Below are 14,435 nucleotides of genomic sequence, written 5' to 3' on the forward strand. Positions count from 1 at the left end.
GAAACTACTCCTGTCACTATAAATCTCTAATACACCTGTGAGAACTACTTTACACAACTCAGTCATCAGTCAGAGTTTTTATTCATCTATAAAAGATGTCACCTCTGTGTTACTGTCTGCAGGCCTGAATCAAAGAGACTGGTGGGCAGAAGGAAAGAGAGAGGGGTGGGGAGAGAGAAAGGGAAATAAGGGATAGAGAGGGTGTGGAAAAGAGAGAGAGGGGGTAGATGGGTGAGAGAGAAGGAGGGGTGATATAAGGAGAGAGAAAGGGGGACAGGGAGGGAGGGAAGAGAGAGGGAGGGAATGTTCAAGACTCTGGAGAAGAAGAAACCATGTGGCTTCATTCACATCAGTGAAAGCAGCATGTTTTCCAGTGTTGCTAATATCAGCTGCTGTGTTTTTGTGACTACCTGCACACACTCATCACCGACTGAGGTTAGAAATCACCTGAGAGTAAACGAGGACAGAGCCGCCTGTGGAGTAGAGAAATGGACATTTAGCTTAAATGATGTGGTGGAGGAAATCAAGTTCAATGGGAAATTATGAGTCACAGTCATTGAACATTTTGATATTTTTGATATTAGTGGTCAGTCTTTGAATATCACTTTAAAGCACTCAGCACTTTAAATCTCAAAACATGAATTTTGCTCAAAAGCAGATGAAAGCATACATCACACCCCTCGCTAATCTCTGACTTGGTCTCTCCTGGAAATGTTAAATTGGCCTTCAGGGACTGTTTTTGCGATCTGGACACCTTGGAGGAGACATGACAGAAGAGGTGAGTGATCTGAATGAAGACATTTGCAATGATTTCCTTAATTATCGCACGACTCAGTTCAGTTACATCGCTGTGTCTTCCTCAAATGAAATGTGTTTTTTCCCCACAGGCTTCCAGTCGCTGCCTGCTGAAGGGAGTGTCTACAAATCAACACAAATATCATCACACAGTCTCAGTGAAATATATTCCTCCATGTGCAACTGTCTCTCTTTCTTATACCAGTTATCAAATAGTGTTGCTAACATTGCCATTTGGACATGTTTACCATAAGGTTGCCTGTTTTTTTTTTTGTTCCAAAATTACCATTACAAATTTAACCAAAAACACCACAGCCTTCATTCTCACCTCATGTTTTTCATCACATGCACAGGTCTGTAAAAACAACATGCAGTTGCTGCACGCTTTGCAATCCAGTGTTTTTGCATGAGGATCTGCAGAACAGATGAGTGAACACACTGTTTTTCATATGTAGAGGAGGTCAAATTCCAAATTCATATTCATGTTCATATTCTTTGATGTTTTCTTCTATTACACTGCTGTATGGAGCTGAGATTTCCCTGAGGGTCAGTAAAATGTCTTCTTGTCTTATCCTCCTTGAACAGTGGCTGGGCTGCAGTCTTTCAAAGGCTCCATGGTGCTGCTTTCAGCCTCATCTAGTGGCTAAACACAGCAACAGCAGGAATGTACTGTGACAAGCATCCAAAGGCATCTGAGGCCCCTGGACACCAGTCTAATTGGCACGGTCAGTAGGAAGTATACTTCAGGTCATGTTTGGTTGATTGACAGGTGTCTCAGCAAATCACAGTCAGCTGTCAACTTGTCTGCGGCATGGATTTTAATACAACAGGCCTCTAGTCACTGCCTAAATGTCCTACAGAACACTGTGATCACTGTGACCGTTTAAAGGTTTTTTGAGAGAGTGTATGTATGAGAGAGAGACAAATCTGTCCTCTTGAAAAAGCATTCAAGTTATTGCGCCTCTCACAAATACTTAAATTTGCTGTACTTCTTCGCTTGCGGCCATTTCTTCCAGTTAGTTTTTATGCTGAAGGGGGAGCTAAATGTGATCTGTAAGGAGAATACATAGGTGGAGAATCAAGTGCATTTTAACAAAACACCCCAGAAACAAAGCACTTCAAACTAGCAAAACAACAGGATGAAATTCTTGAATCATCGTGAGAAATCTCAGTTTCTCTGGTAAAGAAGTGATATATATCTATCGTGACACTCGATCGATGCGTCTGTCCACTGTAATTTTATCGTCTTCTTGTGATCTGACAAAAGCAGAAGTCATCGTGACACTCAGGTCCCAGAGGCCCTCCACCTCAATTTCACACAGTTCATGGTTTATTGTTTGTGAAAAGTGCAAAATCATGGTGTGTGTGCAGAAACTGCTCTTTGTTATTGTCACTCCTGACTTGGTAATGGGTAATAAGGTGTTCATGGTCATTACACACACACACACATGCATACATGTACTTCTATCTTTCTGAGGACATTAATTGATATAATGCATTCCTTAGCCCCTCACCTCAATGTCAACCATAACAACTAAATGTCTAACCCCAACCGTTACCGTAACCCTGACCTAAACCTAATAGAACTTCAACCTTAAAACCAAGTCTTAACCTTCAAACAATCGTCCACAATGTCCTCACTCACAAGGTTTAAAACTCAAACTGGTCCTCACAAAGATAGAAGTGAAACAACACACACAATAAAATATTTTGCATGTATTCAGCAGCCCCAAAAAAATAAAGTCACGCAGGTGTAAGTGCAAATTTGCATGCATACTCTCAAACCACACACCCATACACAAAACAGTACTCATGCAGATGTGTACCAGTGCCAAGTCAGGCAGTGTCCACGTTGTCTTGACTCACACATTTTCTGAACAGGTGAGTTTATGAGTAACAGTGTGTGTTACAGTGTCTCTGCTCCTTGTGTATAAGTTTTAACAACATGACAGGATGTTTGGTTTACTGACTCATGCTTAAACTAATAACCAGTACATCATGTCACAAAGATGCCCGGAAGTGATTATTAGGATAAGGAGAGAACAAGTGATGAGTGAGACAATCCAATATAATAACATAAAATATCATGAAGCCTACCTTTACAGAGCTTATATTATTATGTTTCTGTTAAGTTTGTTTCAGGGAAGTGTTAAATTCAGATTTTGTATCAGAATCCCTCAAATCTGGAACATAAACTGAATTTAAAAAACAGGTTCCTTGACTTTAATTCAGTGAGGTAATCTAATTAATAACACGGCTTTGTACAGCAGAGCACAAGAACTGTGTTCATATTTGATTCATCTAAATCCTTTGGAGTTTCATGCAGGAGACCAGCCCTTGTTTGCTTTTTTAAATTAACCGTAACCTTTCTGTATTCTTAACTGAGCAATTGTGTTGCCTAAACTTAACCAGACCTTATTATCATAGTTTAACAGCCATGGCCAAGATCTCTCCCTAAACTTAACCACACTACATTTGCCCTGCACACTTACAGTAGGATGCAGTAATGTGAAAAATGGGGTGCATTTTAATTGGCTGGTTGTTCTTTTAAACAAAATGTGTGATTTATATTTGTGTCTGAGTTAAAACTACAAAAACATGCTGTGGATATTTAATTGAACTATATCCTATTGAACTATTTGACACCTGTTGCACTGAAAAGCTTATAACTACAATTATTTTTGAATAACCAAGTGTAAGAGGAGAATCCAAGCTCTGTTGTAAACATAAGTCTTAGTCTGTCTGTTGGCTTTTACCTCCACATTCAGTTTGTTCCATCTCACCTGCCTCTCAGAAATCAGACACATTATTTTCTTTAGTCATCCATAGGTTGACCAGTCGTAAAGATGTTGGTATCACAGGGAAGGGTGAAATCAGTGCATGCCCTTCATAGACAACTGCTGATCCACCTCATCACCACCATTAATCTCAGTTCATACCATTGCTGGTACATTCTTGACATTTCCTTCTGCTATATTACATGCAGCTCGATGAATGCATCAAGAGTGTAACTCCAGACAGTATGGCACCACAGTCCTTTGCAGGTTTGTTTGTTTTGTTTACAAGTCTAATACATGTTCAGAATAAGGTGTAGGTGACAATTATTTTCATATTAATATCAGTTTTCAGTGTGATTACCCTCCATCATTCCATTTTTTTTAATTATAAGTGTTTATGTTGTAGGCACTTCATCCCCGCTCAACGAGACATCCCTAACAGACAGACAATGAATCGCACCTGCACACCGTCATCATCCTCATCATCATCACCGTGCTGCGTGTTTTCCCTCCACCCAGGTGATGATGCTGCTGCTGTGGGTGGGGGCTCAGCTTCTTCTTATTAGGCTGCGGTCCCTGCGGCTATCGCGAGTCAGTCTGGGGCTGAAGTCAGTCTGGTGGTAAACTTCCCTCCCCAAAGACAAACAGGGAGACGACACGAGAGAGCAGGTAAGTCTTTTACAAGCCGAGCGTTTAAAATGCGGCGGAGATACTGCGATAGACGATCAAAGCGAGTTTTTGTTCTGCACTTCACTACATCAGCTGTTGAGTTAGAAAATAGTTTGGTGATATGCTGTATTTAATTCATACAAATTGTTTCTATTTGATTAACTCTACATATTCACCGCTAATGTCCACAGGCACACCTCACTAACAAATGTACATAAAGAAATAGTGAAGGCTACTAATGTGACATAACTCCATTACAGTAATAGATCCATCATAGAAGTTATACTTGAATAAAGCACAGTAACAACAGATTTTGCATTAAAAACTAATGGAATGGCATAGCAAATGGTTCATTACAAATATAGTACAGAAAGTACAGAAAAGTCATTATTTTCTCTGATGAGGAAATGTCACTGATGCTATTGTCGCCGGCCGTTTGCACTGGTGGAATATTTTCCTGTGAGTGGAGGGTAGCTGTGTGGTGAGGGTTTGATTTTCCAAAGACTAGTTGTCCTCCACAGACTGGAGCACTTCACTCAGCAACAAACATAGGAAACAAACACAAGCACCAGCCCTGATGCAGGACCCTCATACTACAGTCCTGTAACACAACCAGTGATGGCACTGCTCACCACCACATCATGTCATTTCAGAAATGGGCAACAGTTTGACTGGTCTCTTTGCTCTCTTAAAGATAGATAAACCTTTATCTGTTTGAGATAAATGGTTCTTATGGAAATGTTTATTTCAAATTAAGAGCTTCCTATAGACAACCTGTACAGTACTAATGAACTCACAGAGCAAAGATGGATGGTCACTTAAAGGTTAAGCAATAAGGTTAAGTTTGTGTTTTCTAATTGAACACAAAGAAAACTCATTCAGGTTTAGGTTTAACTCCATTGCAAAAGAGTGAACACGAACCTAGTGTGATGTTGTGGCATGTTGTAGTTTTTCCACTGTTACATGGAAATTCAAATGTTGATCAAGTACACTCACCTTTGACAGCTCAGCTGCACGATATTCTGATGTAATCTGAGGGTGATTTAAATCATTAATAGACCACAATGTTGCACATGCAGAGTTTTCCTTTTGTGTTATCTGTCAGTATCACTGGTTACAGCATAATTTGCATTGCTTTGATAAATTCTATTTGTACATTTGTCTTTGTTGCAGGATCCAGATGACTTCTTTTTCTTGTGGCTCCCTATAGTCAAAACTCAACAGACACAATGCACTGCCATTTTGTAAGCTGCCACGCCACAACCTGCATTGATTCCCAAAGCTGAGGTTAACTACGTGGAAATACAATGTGCAGATAAATATATGTGAGTCATTTTTGCCCAGCTTCTCCTACAAAGCTGAGTAGCCCTGACTGACGGATCCTTGACACACAAAGGTCAGATTTAAAGATACATTTATGAACTTCAGTTAGTGGAAACCAGCTTTTATATGTGGTGTCAAAACTACTGCAAAGACTGAGCAACAGGAAACAACAGTGCTACTCATCAAGCAACTCAGAAGTTAACTCCGCTCTGTTTAACAGCTGCTAAAGTGTTCAAACATGGCAACAGCTCCCACTATGGAAGTGGCAGACATCATCGTTGTAGTAATCTACTTCATCGTGGTGCTTGCAATCGGCTTCCTGGCCATGTGGAGAGCCAATCGGAACACAGTGAGTGGCTACTTCCTCGCTGGTCGCTCCATGAACTGGGCGGCTGTAGGAGCGTCTCTATTCGTCAGCAACATAGGAAGTGAGCATTTCATTGGACTTGCTGGATCCGGTGCTGCTAGTGGGTTCAGCGTGGCTGCATGGGAATTCAATGCTCTGTTATTGCTCCAGTTGTTGGGCTGGGTGTTTATCCCTGTCTACATTCAGTCCGGAGTTTACACTATGCCAGAGTATCTGTCCAAACGGTTTGGAGGGAGGAGACTCAAGGTGTATTTTGCTGCGTTATCACTTGTTCTATACATCTTCACCAAGCTGTCTGTGGACCTCTATGCCGGAGCCTTGTTCATCAAGGAATCTTTAGGGTGGAACCTCTATTTGTCAATCATCCTGCTCATTGCCATGACTGCTTTGCTGACAGTCACTGGAGGTCTGGTTGCTGTCATCTACACAGATACAGTCCAGGCATTCCTCATGATTGCTGGAGCGCTCTGTCTTACAGGCATCAGCCTCTTCAAAGTGGGAGGACTTGAAGGTCTGTTGTGCATTAAGGTTATACCATTCATACCATGTTATTGAATAAACTAGAATTTGATCTGCATACCTTCGTAATAATAAGCCATGTCCTCCCATTTCATTTTAAGGGGTGAGGATAAAGTACATGCAAGCCACTCCAAACATCTCTGCCATTTTGCTGTCTTCACCCAATCTGACGTATTCTGAATCCTGCCACCACCACCTCAACCCAAAACCAGATGCACTGAAAATCCTTCGAGGCCCAAGGGATCCAGACCTGCCCTGGCCTGGTTTTTTGCTGGGGCAGACTCCTGCCTCTATTTGGTACTTGTCTAAGTCTTTCATGTTTTTCAAAACAGAATTTTTAACTGGTTCAGTTCTGTGCAGGATGACATATGAATGTTTATCATCACCAGAAGATTTTTCATAAACCACCAGTTTTTCTTCTTTTGCCAATATTAGGCTTGTCAGACACAGAGTTGCTTTAAGCTAAAGCTAGATGTTACAGCGAGCAAATTAGCAAAAAACAAATGAAAATTGTAAAAAAAAAAAAAAGTCAAGATCACCATAGTTAGTTTAATCCATCCTCTGGGGACAATGAATGTCTGTACAATGGTTAATAGTTGTGATTGAGATAGTTATGTCTGGACCAATCTGGTGGATCAACAGACAGACCATCACTGGAGCTACCTTGCCCTTCCCTTATATACAGCTGGATACTTTGTGGTGGACCAGATGTTAACTTCAGTCATTGTCACTGTGTGTTCCAGGTACTGGTGTGCAGATCAAGTGATTGTACAGCGGGTTCTGGCAGCAAAGAACATCGCCCATGCCAAAGGTTCTACTATCATGGCTGGCTTCCTGAAAATCCTGCCTATGTTTGTCATTGTCATTCCAGGTAGAATAATTTGATGCTTTTTAAGTAAGTAATGACTAAAATCCTGACTGTAGACTCATTAAATGTCTTATTTATTTATCATCATGATTCCAGGGATGATTTCCAGGATCCTCTTTGCAGATGAGTTGGCATGTATTAGCCCAGAGCACTGCATGGAAGTGTGCGGTTCTGCGGCTGGCTGTAGCAATGTGGCTTACCCACGGCTCGTCATGTCAGTGATGCCTGTTGGTCTCCGTGGCCTGATGATGGCTGTCATGATCGCTTCTCTAATGAGCGACCTGGACTCCATCTTCAATTCGGCGAGCACCATATTCACTCTGGATATTTACAAGATGCTACGGAAGCAGGTTTCATCCAGAGAGCTGATGATTGTCGGTAGACTGTTTGTGGTTTTTATGGTGATCATTAGCATTGCCTGGGTGCCAGTCATCATTATGATGCAGGGAGGCCAGATGTTCTATTACATCCAAGAAGTATCAGATTATCTGACTCCACCCATAGCTGCTGTCTTCTTGCTTGGTGTCCTCTGGCATCGCTGCAATGAGACTGGTGCCTTTTGGGGTGGGATGGCAGGGTTTACACTCGGAGCGCTGCGTCTGGTGTTGGCGTTTGTTTACCGCGAACCACACTGCGATCAGCCTGACGAGCGGCCGTCTTTCATCAAAGATGTCCATTTCATGTATGTGGCAGCCATCTTGTTTTGGGTTGCAGCTTTGGTGACTGTTGTTGTGAGTCTCTGCACTCCTCCCCCTGAAAAAGAACAAATCAGAACAACTACTCTGTGGGGGTTAAACAGGAGAAAGCGGCTAAAACAGCAATTAAATGAAAAAGCTGAAGACGACATCAGCACATTGAAGCCTCTTAACCATAAAGCCTTAAATGGAAACTGTGTGCTTGGTAACGAAAAGCGTCAAGACCACCCGAATAAGCTCAATGGTATTGAGGCCAATCATGGAAATGCTCAGCTAAGCAATAGTCACACTATCACAGCCACTGACAATGAAACCCAGCATCCAGTTCAGAATGGTTGCTATGCACTGATTACAGACCCCAAAATGGTAGAAGAGGGAGAAGTGAGGGATGGGGAGGAGGAAGGGGAGGGCTGCTTTGGAGGGGGAGGAGTGGAGGGTGGGAGGTATATCAAGGTTTTAGAGTGGTTCTGCGGCCTCCAAGAGAAACCATCCAAAACTCAGGTCATTACAGTTCAGGAACAGGAGAAGATTGTAGATGATCTTCTCGATGAGCCTCCACGAACCAGAATCATCCTGAACATAGGACTGGTGGTGATTTGCTCTGCAGGGATCTTTCTCTTCATCTATTTCTCCTTATAGGCTCCAAAATGACTTGAGTCAAGTTACTGCCTCAGAACACTGTTGGGGTCGAGTCTTCAGGAAAACAGGGGACATCATTAAATAACAGCACTTCTTTTTGTACAAGAATATACTGTGGTATTTTTCATTTAGCCTACACGACAAAAAGCTCATGTTACATATTGTATTTGTTCAAGAAATACACTAAAACTAGACTGAACCATTGGTAATCATATGTGCTAATACTTTAGCATACAGTAACTTTACAGTGACAGTTTGCTAAAAGTGAAGGACATTTGTGTCATGGAAACATAATTTCACAACAACATATTAAAATCCAAGTGATAACAAATTACAAAAACAAAATAGCAACTAGCATAATTTTATACATGAACTTTTGCATTCTCAAAACTAATGCTAATATTCTTGAATACTTCTGGTCACATTTTGCCATACTGGAAAGGAGATTAGTGAAAATTGTACAGAAAGTGATATAAAACAACACTGATTTTAATTGGCAATAACACCACAGGGCACTATTTGCTGAGATTCTGGTAGGGTGCAGTGTGCCAAGTGTTAGCAGGGATGTATGGATGGTTTTACCTGTAATTCTTAATGCAAACCTAGTGATAGAAATAAGTATAGAAGGCTCATTTTATGTATTTTCCAAAATTCATATTTGACTGTGACATGTGCTCTTTTGTTGTGTACAAGTACGATAACATATTCCTGAATTTGTCCTCATGGGGATGTTTTCATGATATGGAAATTCATAGTGAATGTGAAATTTGCAGTGACTTTGCCTTAATTTAGATTTTACTGGAAATGTTTTCTACTATGTTTTTCTTTTTTTCTTTTTTTTCTACATAATTTCCCCGAGGGACGTAATTTCCCCAAGGGACGTAATTTCCCCGAGGGAGTCATCCCAAAGGGATCAATAAAGTCCCTCTAAGTCTAAGTCTAAGTCTTTTTGTCTTTCATATTTGAAAGGACAGTCATTTTCAACACATCAGAGAGGGTTAGAGAGTAATACTTTGTTATTATAAAAGATACACATGATGTGTGTGGTATGTGCTAATGCTCAAACAAACTGTTGAACAACCTGTTCTAAGTTGCACACAAGGATGTCTTGGGAAAATAAACATTTAATGAAATCTTCTTGTTTTTTTCTACACTAAAATGGTATCTTCCACTCAAATAGTTTATTTTTTTAATGAACATAATTGTGATTTATGATGTTATTGTATTGTTTTGTAAGAAATAAGCCTGATCACAGATGTGTAGGGGAGGACTTTGAGAAATAACAACCTAGCATTTCTAGGACTGGCATTTCTGAATGTGGCTAATGTGGTTTTTCTCAGGAATGATTTTAGGTGCCAGTTCTGAGTTGTCTTCCCGCATTTGACGGTAGTGAGATCCTACACCATCGGTGTGCACAATAAAAAATAGAGATGGAACTACCTAGACCTACTAGTCTCTTTATTTATCAGCTACAACAGCTACAAGAAGTTTATACAGGTTCATGCTGGAATTACTTTAATAGGCTCTTGCCAGCTATTTAAAAAACATCTAACCAAACAGGTCGCTTTGCTCCATTTAAAGGCTGTTTGTTGACGTGACACTATTTGGCACTCACAAGTCAACACTTAATGGAAACAAACATCTAACCAAACAGGTCGCTCTGCTCCATTTAAAGGCCTCCACCAGGATTTATACATGAGGGCTATTGTGTACCAACAGTGTTCACAGACTGGCTTTCTAAGAAATGATGCGCTTGACAGAAAATTTAAAAAGAAATCCTCTGTGAGTGTTTCTGTTTTCTATTACAATGACAGCTAGTATTTTAAGAGGGACATCCAGCAGCTTCAGGTTCTCTGGTAGACTCATTCTGCCACCAATTGTACAATATACCAGACCCCACACACACCCAACGTCTTTTTTTTTTCCAGTATGGCCACCACTTTGGTCCAGATTGAAATACCTCAGCTACTACTGAAAGGATTGCCATGAAATTTTGAAAACAGCCATTCCTTCGTACCTGCAAAAGTAATGACTTTCACATCAGCTTCTTCTGTTCTTTATATTTAGTGGTAATTAGCAAATGTTAACGGGGTAACTCGTTAAACTAGAATTGGTAAACATTACATTACATTATTTTCCTTTACATATCACTATGGTATGCATACATTTTGATCCTTGTTAACCTCATCTGTTTCATTATGTAATTCATTAGTAATGTAGCTCATGATTTATGAGGAAAGGAAGTCAAAGTAAAACGATGTGAAGCGCGGACACATCATGAACCAGCAGGTCATGGTATGTGAAACAGATTTCATGTAATCTATTAAAAGGCACTGCAACAAGCGCACATGCCACAACTCAGTCAGTCAAAAGGACATTGACAACTGCCTCTACTGCAGTGGAAAGTTACAGACTGGAAGTGGAAAGTTACTGGGTAGACCCATCCCACACAAGCTCAGTACAAAAAAAATGACAAGAGGGTTTTTCAAGTTCATAATCCTATAATACTGGGTGCTGCACAGTTGTCAGGAAATGTCAGTTTTTCTCTTAATGAATTGATAATCATCAGACAGGAAACAGTCAGACTGAATATAGGTGCAGAAGTAATTGAAGCAGTTTTTGCTTGAGCTGGAGTAAGTAATAAGAAAGTAAGTTAACAAAATACTTGGTGAACATGATATGCAAAAATATCTACATTGCAAAATGAGAGTTTAAATGTGTCTGCTAGATTGTTACAGGCCCAGTGGTTTTGACAAACTATTCAAAAATGTTGTTTCACCTTCAAAAAGGTTTGATAACTTTAACTATAGTTATGCTCTGTTCAAGTGTCCCTGTAAGTAAAGTGAACCAGCATGCACGTTATCAGGGCCCTGAAACTGAAGCAGCTCAATGAGACTCAGCCATCGTTAATTTGATTATTTACACCTGTGCTTCTCCTGGTGGTGGGATCAGAGGTAATACATCATCACATATCAGAGGTGTGTTAGCAGCTGTTGACAATCATGGCCAATCACATCTGCATGTTTCTCAGATAACTTTCTGTGGTATTGTCGTGCTTTTATCGGATGAATGAGCTACAGACAGGAAACATGGGAGTGAGAGAAAGGATTGACATGCTGCAAATGTCAAACGAGGGCTAACAGGGGCCCAGATACCACATTTTTTACCTGGGGGCTTCTTAATAAGCTAATCCAGCTGAGCTGGGAACCTGGTCCTGCTGGATATCAGGTGAGGGTGGCTGCAAACTTAACTTAAACAAGTTGATTATGAAACTGTGTGAACCTTTTCCAATGTGTTTCTGCCTCCAAATCTCCCAACAGCTTTCACAGGATAATCGTAGCAAACTAGCATGATTTGAATAATTATTTTCTGGTGTGATTGAGAATGTAGACTCATATGTAGATATGACACATGGATGGAATTTGAATCATTTATTGTAGAACCAATCAGCAATGAGAGGCTGTGTAGTCTGAATATTAACAGCTTATATTCAACTTGACCATGCCACTGAACACACATCCTGTGTGTGTGTGTGTGTGTGAGATAGAGAGAGAGAGAGAGAGAGAGAGAGAGAGAGAGAGAGAGGAGGAAGAGTATAAAATTAGCAACCCAATGGAAACAGAGTAGAAACCACAGCAAACATGTGTGTTGAATATGTGTTTGTGGGTCACAGTTTAAACTTTACAACATCCTCAGTGTTTAATTTTGGTTGACTACCACCAACCAACCAATACAACGAGCCATTTGTTGACTCAAAAGCCCAAAATACAAATACTGCACATGTTGCACTGCTTCTAGGAAAACCTAGAGTTGTGTATATGTGTCAAAGAAACGACCACAGTTTGACATAGTTGGACAAAATGTAGCAGCATAACTTAACCCACCTGATTCAACAAAGAAGTAGCAGAGGTTGAGATATCCTGAAGTTTAGTTCTTATATGGTGGAAGCTGCAAAAACACTGGATTTTTTTTGGCTCATGTTACTACAAATTATAGATTACATTGACTCCCCAGTTCCACCTGTTAACATGTGACCTTTGTCTGTATACATTAACACAATCTGGTCATGGGTCTTTGCATTTATATGCATGAATAAGCTTGTTATCTCAATTATGCCCACATTATCAGTAGATCTCACATGCGAATCATATCATAATTTGTTTTCTTTATGTTCTGCATGTATTTATACCTGTGTTAGCATGTGTTGTTCCCTCTCCAGATAAGACCTGTAAGACCACTCAAAGAGTTGAACAGCAGGTACATGTAATGAGAGCTGTGTAAGTCATCTCCTACTTTAGGCCAAGATCTTTGAGACCTTTGTTGAATTATGTCCTTGTAGCCCGAGTTCACATTATCACATGTTCTGATGACCTGCTTAATTATGAACTAATTAATTAGAAGTCTGCTGTGTGCTGTGCTGTGTGAATAGTGAATGCCTGAATTTCCTTTGACTCTGGTACTTTCCAGGAAAGGAAATTATGAAGAAATTACTCTCAAATTAGACCAGAGCAGAACTTGTTTTCCAAATTAGAAAGTCATTCATATAAATGTTAACATCTGCTCTGTGTCTTATCATATTCAGCAGTACTTATCAATTTATCTTTGCTCTTTGATGAGTGAAAGGATATGACATCAACCACCCCATTTCACAGTTACACGCTGAGGTGCTTTACCAACCTTAAACTTGAACATGGAAGACATATAGATAGAAACTGATTGGCACCTGTTACGCAGTGCCAATCTGTGAGGAACAGTGATTCAAATTACACCAAGAAGCTCCTCCTTTAAATATTTAGATTTCTTTAAATCTTTAAAATTTTCCACTCCATCAATAACCATCCATTTCAGGAGTTAATTATCAGTTATCAAATTCACTACATGGGTGTGACGGCTTCATCTTCAGGCATTTGTCATGACAGCGGCCCTGACAGGTATGCACACACCCTGACAGCCAATATACACAATACATGTGCACACTTGCTGCTAAACATTTGCAAACTATATAATGTGAAGTCAATGTGCAAGCATAGAGACAAAGAAAATTAGGGGGTTTGAAAGTTCACACCTCTGGTCCTTCCAGAGAGTGACCCTCTGTCAACACCCTGCAGGTGGAAACATTATTACTTTAACGAGGTCTCAGATTTGACCTGTTTCCTGTCTGTGTTGTTTACAAGTAAATTGACACCATGTAATTCTACTAAGAATTTGACATCTTGTATAAAGTAACTGATGTTTGGTGCAGTATGGGTGTGAAAAGTGCTGTGTGGGTTTGAAAGGATACTATATAACAGCCTATATATAAATAATACAAAAGTAAGGGCAAAGTGAAGCAAGAGTGGAAACTGTCATTACTCATTTCCACCACAAGTAGGAAGTGTTGCTTCAAGCCCCGTGGAGGTCCCTCTGACGACCTGACATGAACAGGGAGTTCCCATTCACACACTAGAGGAGTGTGAAAAGAGCATGATGCATTCATTGGTGAACACAAATCAACACTTGGCACAGATTACTGTTAAACACCTGTTAAATCACCAACATGTTTCGTGATACAAGTTTGGAAAGTCCAACCAGACAAGTAAAGGCCAAAGCATCGAGCATCAGGGGAGCAAAACACCCATATGCATTAACACCAAAACACACACAAGCAAGGCCAGTGAAAGAAAGGTTACAGTGCGCTGTATTAGCACCACTGTGTGCAGGGACAGGTGACTGTCATGTCTAACCAGGCAGCAATAGTCTTTCAGGGTCCTTTGTGAGAAATAGAGTAACACTTTCAAAATAAA

General features: G+C 40.3%; 1 protein-coding gene across 3 annotated transcripts; it reads left to right on the forward strand.

Moving 5' to 3' along the window:
- The first annotated feature begins 1,155 nt into the window (after positions 1-1,155).
- On the forward strand, positions 1,156-10,091 carry LOC108892831 (sodium/myo-inositol cotransporter). Of its 3 annotated transcripts, none has more exons than XM_018690575.2 (7): positions 1,156-1,520; positions 3,782-3,839; positions 3,979-4,241; positions 5,415-6,442; positions 6,552-6,747; positions 7,194-7,321; positions 7,415-10,091. In XM_018690575.2, the coding sequence occupies exons 4-7, from the start codon at positions 5,803-5,805 to the stop codon at positions 8,650-8,652; spliced, it is 2,202 nt and encodes a 733-aa protein (XP_018546091.1). In that variant the 5' UTR covers positions 1,156-1,520; positions 3,782-3,839; positions 3,979-4,241; positions 5,415-5,802; the 3' UTR covers positions 8,653-10,091. The 3 variants fall into 3 exon arrangements, with proteins under 3 accessions (XP_018546091.1, XP_018546090.1, XP_050922034.1); XM_018690574.2 differs by having other exon boundaries at positions 5,422-6,442; XM_051066077.1 differs by having other exon boundaries at positions 5,452-6,442.
- Positions 10,092-14,435: the final 4,344 nt, after the last annotated feature.

This window comes from Lates calcarifer, linkage group LG7_2, assembly GCF_001640805.2.
Source record: "Lates calcarifer isolate ASB-BC8 linkage group LG7_2, TLL_Latcal_v3, whole genome shotgun sequence".
Taxonomy (NCBI): domain Eukaryota; kingdom Metazoa; phylum Chordata; class Actinopteri; family Centropomidae; genus Lates; species Lates calcarifer.